General features: G+C 41.8%; 2 protein-coding genes across 2 annotated transcripts; one reads left to right on the plus strand and one right to left on the minus strand.

Annotated features, from left to right (window-relative positions):
* Nucleotides 1-871: 871 nt before the first annotated feature.
* LOC138020793 (uncharacterized) lies at nucleotides 872-1,588 on the plus strand (the record flags this gene model as incomplete). Its single annotated transcript, XM_068867719.1, has 2 exons — nucleotides 872-1,370; nucleotides 1,452-1,588. Coding segments are annotated over 2 exons (636 nt in total), but the record flags the coding sequence as incomplete, so codon positions are not given.
* On the minus strand, nucleotides 1,585-2,374 carry LOC138020794 (uncharacterized). The gene is made up of 2 exons (XM_068867720.1): nucleotides 1,669-2,374; nucleotides 1,585-1,610 (listed from the first exon to the last, which is right to left on the minus strand). The coding sequence occupies exons 1-2, from the start codon at nucleotides 2,372-2,374 to the stop codon at nucleotides 1,585-1,587; spliced, it is 732 nt and encodes a 243-aa protein (XP_068723821.1).
* Between the last annotated feature and the right edge of the window lie 9,164 nt (nucleotides 2,375-11,538).

The following is an 11,538-nucleotide window of genomic DNA, read 5'->3' on the forward strand; positions in this document are numbered from 1 at the left end:
TATGGGAAGGTAGCAAAAAGTCCATATTTGTGTAACGCATTTCAGCGAATTGTTACATTATATAGCAATGTCTACTCCTGGTTTCGCTAAGTCTAATCGCTCATAAATGGTTGTTTGAGTTTTATTAGGACTGATAAGCTTTTTTCAAATCCTGGAAGATTCTTATATAAAGGCTTTTCGACTTTCACATAAATGACCTATAAAGATTTACTTTTCCGGATAATTCTGGTTGATTGAATTGTTTGCTTTGTCAAATTAAAACTCGGCTGGACATAAAGCATGCCCGTAGCAAAACCCACAGGGTACCAAGAAAAGTTGTGTTCCACATTTATAATATAGTCTAATGGCAAAATATTGCATAAAACAAAGGTGAAATTAATGAGGAAAATGCTGTCGTTTTGAAAGGTTTACCTAAGATTAGTATATTTTTAAACAGATAATATTAGCCATTACCACGCATTCAAGAATACAGAGCCAAATCCAACCCGTCGTTTAGAAACGAATTCCAAAACAAACATGTGAAATCTTTTTCTTTTTTGATATACCACTTAAATGTCATCCGTTAAAAAGATGCCTTGATCATGCTAAAACCAGGGAGCAATACAATCTGTCTTACTTTTATTTCATGCAACTGCTTTTTCCAAAAACAGGATTTCTTTATTTCTACGACTATAACACTGAAATGAATAGCACAGTAAAATTTTACAGGACACAAAAAGTAATGTGGCAAACAAACGTCAAATTAAGCCACCCTTGTTAACTCATACAAACAATCCAATCAGCCACTGCCACCTTTCCTGCTACCATCACTGCTACTGTCACTGCTACTCCAGTGCCAATGCCAATTCCACTGCCATGACCATAACCACTGCCGCTGCCATGGCCATTGCCATTGCCAAGTACCACTGTTCTCATAAGCTCTATCACATCCACTTCCACTACTAACGGCACCATTACCACTACTGATTTCATCGCTGCAACAAACTTTTCCATTGGCATTGATGCTAACACTGATTTTTTCACTAGCATCACCACTACCACCACCATTGCCACCGTCTCCACCACTGCCGCTGCCACTACCACTGATACTAATATTAGCATTGAAATCACACTTGTCATCACCGCAACTTCCACTAACACTAACAGTACCACTGCCACTGCCACCACCACTGCCACCACTATCACCACTGCCACCGCCACCACCACTGCCACTGCCACTGCCACTGACACTAAAACCACCACTGCCTCTGCCACTGCCACTAATCTTGCCACCCCCACTGCCACTGCCACTGCCACTGCCACTTCCACTACCACTACCACTACCATCACCACTGCCACTACCACTGCCACTGCCACCCCCACTTACACTTCCTAAGCCACTTCTGCCGCCACCACTACCACTTCCACTTCCACTCCCCCCACCACTGCCACTTCCACTTCCACTTCCTAAGCCACTTCCACTACCACTTCCACTTCCACCCCCACCACCACTGCCACTTCCACTTCCGAGGCCACTTCCACTACCACCTCCACTCCCTCCACCACTTCCACTTCCACCACCACTGCCACTACCACTTCCACTTCCTAAGCCACTCCCACTACCACTGCCACTTCCACCTCCACCACCACTGCCACTTCCACTTCCACTTCCTAGGCCACTTCCACTACCGCCTCCACTCCCTCCACCACTTCCACTTCCCCCACCACTGCCACTACCACTTCCACTTCCTAAGCCACTGCCACTGCCACTGCCACTTCCACCTCCACCACCACTGCCACTTCCACTTCCTAGGCCACTTCCACTACCACCTCCACTCCCTCCACCACTTCCACTTCCACCACCACTGCCACTTCCACTTCCTAAGCCACTCCCACTACCACTGCCACTTCCACCTCCACCACCACTGCCACTTCCACTTCCTAGGCCACTTCCACTACCACCTCCACTCCCTTCACCACTTCCACTGCCACTTCCACTCCCACTCCCACTTCCACTTCCTTGGCCACTTCCACCCCCACCCCCACTGCCACTTCCACCTCCACCCCCACTGCCTCTACCACTTCCACTTCCACTTCCACTTCCACCCCCGGTGCCACTTCCACTCCCACCTCCACCACCACTAACTCTGTCATTTCTGCTTCCTCTCCCAGCACCACGTCCATTGCCACCTCCACTGCCACTTCCACTACCACTACTACTTCTTTTACCACTTCCACCCCCACTACCACTTCCACTTCCGCTTCCACCCCCACTGCCACTTTGTTTACCACCTCCACTCCCACTGCCTTTTCCACTGCTTCTGTTCCTGCCTCCGCTCCTGCCATTGCCATCACTGCCATTACCGCCACCAGTCTCTGCCAATGTCACACCCATGGTCTCTACGACTTTCTCTTTAACAGGGTATTTTGCCTTCACGGCGTCTAGAAACCGACAAGCAAGAGTGTGTCTGTGCCCGAAGCAGACCACATCAAGGCAATTGGCATCTGGTTGCTGACAGTCAAGACCCTGAATAACCCACCAAGAGTATGTCTCCGGACCAGGCATTACTGTTACACAGGGCACAAAATTTTGGCTGCAAAGACAAAAATTCAAGGTTAACACCTACATTTGAACTCCTAATCATTAATGGTCAAGGTCTTTTCCCTGATAGGAAATGTAATGGTCTTAAAGGGAACCTCCACTCCTACTACAGAACAAGTTTAAATCCAAGAAAATTATGTTGACAAACAAATTTGCTCGAAATTAAAAAAAAAAACTAAGTGTTTATATCAGGAAAAGTGAAATTTAAAATCGCTTATTTTCACTTTCAAATTTTGCGGGCGCCGCCATCTTGAATAATTGTGACGTGTTACTCTGACATAAAGAGCTTTTGGTTTAATAACAATAACGCAACCGTAACACGTCACATTTATTCAAGATGGCGGCACCCGCAAAATTTGAAAACAAAACTAGGCGATTCTAAAAGTTATTTCTTTCGGATACAAACACTTTCTTTGAAAATATTTCACATTGACCTGACTAACAGTTATTTCCTGTGATTTAAACTTATCTTTTTGTTAAAGTGGAGGTTCCCTTTCAGCCATTGCATGTTACACTTGAAACTTTTAGCTGAAATTTATGTGAAACGGCACTGCGAAACCAGTTTCAGGAGGCATTGCACCGTGTAACATGGTCGGTTTTGTGAAAATTTTTAAACGACCGTTGCAAGACAGGTTTCACCAAAAGTAGAACCGCTTTCTACTTCTGTAAAGGTCGCAGCAATCGCTGTGAGCAGGAGCTTAATCGTGTAACACCACTTCGTAAAACTAGTCTCAGTCGTTATTGTTACGCTACGCTGCGTAAGCCAATCAGAAACCGGCTAAGGCGATGTAAACAACATTTCGAGGCAAGTTTCAACGTTCCAGAACCAGTTTCGACCTTTTTTGCAAAAGTGGCTTTCAACTCAATATTTTAGTGCAAAATCTTGTGTTCGATACTCGAATCAAATGTTTGTTAGGGCATTTGCATTGTGCAACTTTGAAACACCATTCTTTCGTCAACTTGGCATTACAAGGAAAGGGATTTTTCATAAATCCTCAGATATATTACTTAAGCTTTGTGTCATGCCCCAAGAATTTTTTTTAAGCGAAAAAAACCGGGCAATGCTGGCCAAAACTCGGAGGCACCTTGCGAATGTCCCATCGAATTTCGTGCGAGGAAAAAGACAAACAAAGTTAAATTTTGCTTTTTAAGGTTTAATTAAATGAAAAAGAAATGATTTTCACATACTGACATTTGCCCACGAAAAAAATGGCAACAAAGTAGTATTGTTAAACACTGTAGAATTAATGAAAAAACTGTCTTGAAAACCGACTGAAAAAGACATCGTCTTGACTTAAGCTCTACATCATTACTGAGTTAGATTGTGTCTAAAGAGAAGCTAAAAATACCAAAGCACTAATTGTTTTTGCATAGATCATCAGTAGACTGTAAGGTGGGAATAAGCTAAACAACGCAAAAATTGATAATCAATACAGTTTGTCCTCGGTTTTTAAATAGGATATTCCATTAGTATCAGTGATAATCGAAATTAATTGATCTTGTGGACGACCGAATCAAAATGATCAAAATTCAGTTGTTGGGTATCGCTGAGTAGTTTAACAGCGGGTTTTTTTTTCCTCAATGGGACTATTATGGTTTTCTGAGCGAAAAAAATATTAGAAAAATTCCATAGCGATTTTCCTTCCGGGTCCATTAGCATTTTAAAACTCGGAATTTCACTTCCGGTGGGGTACAAAACTGTGCTAGAAAGGAGACTGGGGATGGCAGAACTGTAACGTCAAAACAAATATGAAAAAAATTCAGGCCCGAATTTTCCTTTTTTAGATACAGAATTTGCTGAAACCATTGTATTTGATTGCAATAGTGAAATTAGACAAAAGAACGAAATTTCTATCCCTAAAATTCCCTGCGTTCTTGTTTTGACTGCACAGTTCTGCTATTCCCAGTCTCCTTACTATCGCAGTTTTGTACCCCACCGGAAGTGAAAATTCCGAGGTTTAAAAGGCTAAAGGGGATCCGGAAGGCAAATCGGTATGGAATTTTTCTAATTTGTTTTTTTTTTTCTCAGAAAAACATGATATTTCAATTGAAAAGTATATGACTGATCTTTGAAGACAAACTTCATCCAGCTCGTTAGCGCTCAGAATATCACGCAAACTCGGTTTCGGTGCCGGAATTTTTTAGTGCTGAGCCAAAGTTGATGGAAACCTGCAGTATTTAATTTATTTCATAGAAATTCAATCATCGTTTACTACTTTCCACCAAAAACCACAGTAACTTGAAACTGAATAATTGCTGACCGCTCAGTTTGTATAGGTGTCGGAATACTGTGCAAGAGGTCGTGGGATCAAAACCCCAGTCCGACCAACACTCTGAAATACCTAAGGAGAGCTCGCTGCCTTTGTAACGACATTTACAAAAGGTTAGAAGCTCTTGTCTTCTAGGATAGAGATGGATGGTCTCAAAGGCCTTCAATCTTTATCACCTTGTGGGACGTAAAAGAGTCGGACACGGAGGTACGGTCCTCTGTGGTATAATAGGCACCTTTAGATTGTAAGACGAGGAAGAGAACGAGTGCGAGTTTTGACCCCGGGGGTTTTGACTGCTCGTTTTTAGCAAAAATACTTAGGAAATTTATAGCCCGTACGATTAATCGTACTCTTTGTTAGCAGTATAGGTTGCTCAGTTATTCTTATTGCTGGTAACTGAGCTTTTTTGCTGATCAAAAAATGCCAAAACTGCTACAGTGTTGTTGACTTGTTTTGACGATGGTATCACTTTTTTCCCGTGAAAATGACGCTTGTTTACGCGCGCTCACTGTTTTTCTATGAGAAAATCTCCTACTCGTAGTCGTTCTCGTACTAGAATCTAAAGCTCTCTAATACATGTATCATGATTGGGAGGGAAAACACTTGGAAGTCGACGTATGTCCAATTGTTGACTCCCCATGCATAAATAATTATCCTTTCGTTTTTAAACAAGACGCTAGGAACTTGTTGCAAACAAGGACGATTCCTCTTTAAAAAGTGCTTAATTAAACTTGCGATCATCGATATCCAGATCGACTTCCTCTAGTATCCCGATATCGATGTAGAACTACCACCGTTGCAAAAACGTAGATTTAAAAAGTTACCACACTTTAATTATGAAAGAAAAGTTGCATTTCCGTTGCTTTTTGAAGGAAATCAGGAACCAAAAATACTATTCATCGACATCTCCCTTAACAAGATAACCGAATGGTATCTTTGTGATGATATCGAGTACTTCGTTTTTTTCTTAAAATCAACAAGAAACTTTTCAACTTGACACGAAGGCATAAAACCTGTGAAACAAGTTCCTGTTACGACAAGATAACTGAAGGATATCGTGAGATGGCTAGCAGCGACACTAATCTTGCCAACCGCATTTGATGCCCAAGGCTAGATTTTCGATTTCAATCTTTCGCGCACAGCGAGTGAGTAGTGAGCCGGGACTTGCGCTTGACATAAGATTCGCTGGACGATTTGTCGGAAAGTTTTCGAATATCTATTTTCGCATTATCATCTGGATCGATATTCTGTTTTTTTGTTGTTGTTGTTATTTTTATTTATTTATTTATTTTTTTTTTTTTGCTTTTTTCGTTCATTGCTCCACGTTTTGATGCTAGATCTAGTCCAGCCGTGAGAATTCGAAAATGGTCTATTCGTTGGTTGGACCCTCCGCGGCAGCGTTCGTTCAAGACTTTTAAGGATGGTTCACACGAGCGACGCGAGCGTGAACTACCAATAACGCAAACGCAAGCACCCACGCAAGAAATGGAAAAAAAAGGTCACCTGCTTGCGCTTGCGTTTGCACTTCTTACGTGTGAACCGGCGAAAAATCTACATCTAAATCTTTCAGCACTCGGCAAAGTCCCTTTTGGACGTATGGCTGTTTCTGCTTAGGTGACCTCTTACACCGCAAGCCCTTTTAGAGACATCACTGCCAAGCTGACCACTTCTGCTGGAGAGAACAGGACAGCCACAACACCGTGGACTCCACATCCCCTACTCTTTTCGAATAGTTTATGGGTTTTTTTAACGTCCCACAGGGAACTTATGAACATAAAAGATATTTGTGAGACGGGGCCTACGGTTCATAGTACTTATCCGAGAAGACTTGAGAAAGTCTAACCATTTGCAGACGTCATTACAAAGGCAGCACTTTCTCCTCAGTTATTTTAAGACCCTGAGTGTTGATCCGGCCGGGGTTCAAACCCGCGACCTCCCGCATGACAGCCCGATGCTCAACCAACTGAGCCACCTGTGCGCGGTGGGTGAAACGCAAGGGTGAAAAATACTCGTTCCATGCATCTAGGGTTACCCTTTTGTCGCCATCTTGGGACACTCAATTGCGCGTGCGCATTTCAATATGCTTGCGTTTGCGTTCGACGTGGGAACTTCCTTGCTCTTGCGTTTGCGTCGATCGTGTGAACTTCCTTGCTCTTGCGTTTGCGTCGATCGTGTGAACCAGCCTATACTTGTTTCAGGAAGTATTCTTTAAATTAGATTTAATTTGCAGCGAGCCTCAGCGAGAACCAACAATTATTTGTAACTTAGCGTGCGGACCCTAGCTATAGGATCTTTATAAAGGCCACAAAAAAATAATCAGTATATAAGAATAGAGGCAGTAATTGCCACATTATGTGCGTGCACAGCTATTTTTTTCAACAGTTATGTCAAACGCGATTTTAATTATCAACCGCATCCAGTATCCATCAAAGTCACGAACGATTAGTTCAATTTAATATTTCTGTATGTAAGTGACATTTTCATATTTGAAACAGAATATTGTGTTCACTAACTAAAAGGTTAAAAGTCACTACCTATATTTTATTTCTGTTACTTTGCCACTTGTTTCGCATGCGCACTGGTGGGATCTTTATGCCATGCGGGAAGTCGTGAGTTTGACTTCGCCCGGACCAACACTCAGGGTCTTAAAATAACTGAGGAGAAAGTGCGGCCTTTGTAATTACATCCTCAAATGGTTAGACTTTCAAGTCTTCTCGGATAAGGACTATAAACCGTAGGCCCCGTCTCAGAGCCCTTCAATGTTTACAAATTCTGTGGAACGTTAAAGATCCCACACACTAGTCGAAAAGAGTAGGGCATATAGTTCCTTGTGTTGTGGTCTGGTTTTCCTTCAGCAATGTGGTGGGCTTGGCATAATCTTCTGAATGTACTATTGATCGATGACACCACATAACAGCAAAAACAGACAGTAGTCAAAGTAAAGGGGTCCAAGTGCTGAAACTGGTAAACCTGAACCTGGTATACCTAAACTGGTAAACCTGAGTGTTCACGTGATGAAACAATTTAAGAGATTAGGCATTACATTTACGGCAAACGGCAAACGACGGACTGAAATTTACGTTTTGCCAAAAATGGAAGGAGCTCGTTTGATATCATGAGCTCTTTTCTTGCGTGTTAGCAGCAGGTGTCAAGTAACTTTACAAGGAGAGAGGCGAGTTAGAATAACATAATTTTCATGCTTTTAAGTCAAGCAGCCGCCCACTATTTCGCGTTAATCTCTCTACAGTTCCGTACTTTTTTTGGATCACCTTTTGTGACGCACGCTATCGTTAGCTTTCTTCTTTTACTACAATTACGACGTTTGCAATACATCATTGCTTTTACTTCATGAGTCACCTCGCAGCACTTAACTTGCTATCGGAAATTCAAATTCTAGTTCTACTCGTATTTGCGGGCCTTGTGCAGGGCCAGATGCGCGTTATTCGTGATCCAATGTCCTTAATTAAAAACACCAACACGGTTGCTATCGAATAGCAAACGAGTGTTAACGAGTGTTAAAACTCACGCAAGCAATAGCAATATGCCAGGATGTGATTTTTCTTATCTCACCTTATATTTCGGCCAAAACTGGGATGTGGAAAGCCACGTTTATCTTTGCCTGTGTTTTTATCGTAGACACACGTTCCACCGGTGCCAGTAGCTTGTTCAAACGGAGAAACATCGGACACATTCAGATAACTTTTAAGATGTGTAGCAGCCGTCAGTCCGGCATCTCCAGCAACTATTACACACATTGTATAACAGATTTATGGTTCTGCAAATTTTACAGTTGGGCAGACCTCAGAAAAAGAAGTTTAGGCGAAACAGAATAGTTTAAACGGTTTAGACTAGGGATCGTAGCTATAGTTTTCATCGCTTTTTTAATTAATCTTAACACGTGGCTACACTGGCCTTATAAGGATAGAAGCTACCCCTGGGAGTGGGGGATGGCAAGTGTATAAGGGGGTGAGAGTTAGAGTGCTGTTACTCAAGTCTGAACAAGTTTTAAATGTAGCAGGTCTATTTTATAGATGACAGGTCACTGCTCTAACAACTCTAGCTGGTTAATGCTATCCTCAGGCTTTATTTATTAACCATATTGTGCCCAAAGCATACGACCTGTATGACCCTGGACGGGATCTTTGACCAATCGCCCCACCGATCCTGAAAAAATTTCTTTAACGTGACACTTTTGTATATTTTTACAAAATTTTACTCGTAAATTATGTGTCGGCTTTTGAGAGTTAATTAAAAATGAGCAATAATTTGGCTTTGCATATGAGTATTAATAATAATCACGAGAGCTTTGTCGGGCGTATTGTTTTCGACGCTTTCCAAGATGGAATGCGTTTTCAACACGATTCGAAGAATTGCTCATTAATTTGGTGATAGTTGTTTATTATAAATAGACCTTTTTGGTTTGTACAATTTGTTTTCCCAATACAGATCATCTGATAATACTCAGAGGTTTGGTCCTTTGTTTTGTTCATTAAAAAGAGTACATGGAGACATATTTATGCTTGCATGCATTCTTTTTAATGAACAAAACAAAGTACTTAACCTCCTGAGTATAATCACATGATCTGTATTGGGAAAATAAAACGTACAAGCGAAAAATCTCTATTAGTTAGGACTTTGTTTCTTTCATCAAGAAAGAATTCTAAGGAACATGTGAATTAGTTTCAGTTTCCAAGTTCTCTTATATTCCAAACAAGCCATCGTTCATTAACCCGGACCAAACTAACAATTTCATGGTACTTTATACCAGCCTTCCAGATCAAAGCTCTAATCCTTTGAATGAGATAACAAGTGGACCCCCCCGGAAGGGGGGACTTTGCATATGAAGGGCGTGGATGCTTGTCGGAAATTTTGAATAGTCCCTTTTCGGATTTTAGAATTACCGTTGAATACAAACACCAATGACCCATTGATACATGGTTAGTCTCGACCTAAAGTAAAGTATTCACAAAAACTGGCGGGAAGGTGCCTGAAATTTGAAAATTAAACAATACACAGAGCTGTAAACAGGTCATCTTCTCGCTGGAATTTGTGAATATTTTACTTTAGATCGAGGCTAACCCTGTACAAATGCGTTTTCAGTGCTTTTATTCAGCGGTCATGGCGAATGCGAAACTGGACTATTAAACCCTAAAGCAGACCAATCAGGGTATCCCTCAGGCTAAATTTGACCCCAAAAGAGACCATATTTAAACATATTAAACAGATAATATTTCTTCACGTGCAACCCAAAAAGACCTTCACTTTTACATACGATAGCGCCAAAATCCGAAATTTACACCCCTAAGCGAGACGAGCGAGACCACGAGCACCCCCTCCCCTTTCATATGCGATTAACCCCACCCCCTTGAGAGGACGTTTGTTCTTTTTCTTTTATTTTTCTGTTTGCAGTGAGCGATTCATTCTCATTACGACTATTGCCAGAAATGAGTAAAAGACTTCGCACTTTGAATACTCCATTGAAGTAACGACTTGTAGTTCAGGCGTAGTTATTCCACGCCATTGAGGTCTCTGTAACTTGTTTTTAGCCAACTTGCCTCAGTAAGTCTGTTAGAAGACGGGTATTCCACTGAGAATCTAGCCACGCAATTGGTAAAACGCACTAAGCCGGAAGTTAAATCGATTCAGGTTACCTTTGATATAGAGATATATGTTAACGGTTTCGTTAGCGCGGGAGTTACTTCCAAGAACAGGAGACAATTGTTTTTTTTAGATACCTGTGAATTCGCCTCCACCTTCAGTCCGTTTCAATTTTTCACCATACCCACAATATAATACAGTTCTTTCGCCTCGCTAAAACCACGCCACCTCCTTGAAAACAAAAGGGACCTTTAGATTCTACGACGAGGAAGAGAACGAGTACGAGTTTTGATTGGGGAAAATACTTTACAAATTTATAGCCCGTACGAATATCTTACTTCTTGTTAGCAGTATAGGTTGCTCAGTTATTCTTATTGCTGTTACCCTGACCTTTTTGCTGACCGAAAAATGCCACTGAAAACTGCTGCCGTTTTGTTGACGTGGTTTGACACGACGACATGTTTGCGAAACCTCGTACTAGGGAGCTTTAGCAACGACAACGGCGACGGCAACGAGAACGTCACAAATTTGCATATTCAGTGGGCAAAACAATAGCTTTGCACGCCCCGCACGTGCGTTTTTCATTTTTGTCCATTTCTTTGCCGTCGTCAGCAAAGCAACAACGTGAAATAACCAAGTTTTGAGGTGTTACGGAGAACGTCAGCACTTGAAGATAAATTTTCATTTTTCTCCCCTAAATTTAGCGCCGCTCGTAACGGTTTCATTCCTGAAGGACCGCCACACCTTTGTCATATTAAAAAGCTTGGAATAGTCGCGAAGTGATCGCAATAATGTGAATTTATGTTTTTACATGACGTTCTCGTTGCCGTTCCCGTCGTCGTTGCTAAAGCTCTCTAGTAAAATGACGACGGTAACACGTTTTTCCCGCCAAAATGACGCTTGTTTACGCGCGCTCGCTGTTGTTCTATTTTCTATACTCGTAGTCCTTCTCGTCCTAGAAACTAAAGCTCTCTAAAAGCTAGAATGCCACCTTTTGTGATCTCGGCTCGAGCAGAATACGCTCTTTTTTCATGGATATAAGAACGTGAGTCTAATTCTGAGGGTGAGGCTGGACGTCCTTATTTTTTG

This window comes from Montipora capricornis, chromosome 10 (genome assembly GCF_036669925.1).
Source record: "Montipora capricornis isolate CH-2021 chromosome 10, ASM3666992v2, whole genome shotgun sequence".
NCBI classification, from domain to species: domain Eukaryota; kingdom Metazoa; phylum Cnidaria; class Anthozoa; order Scleractinia; family Acroporidae; genus Montipora; species Montipora capricornis.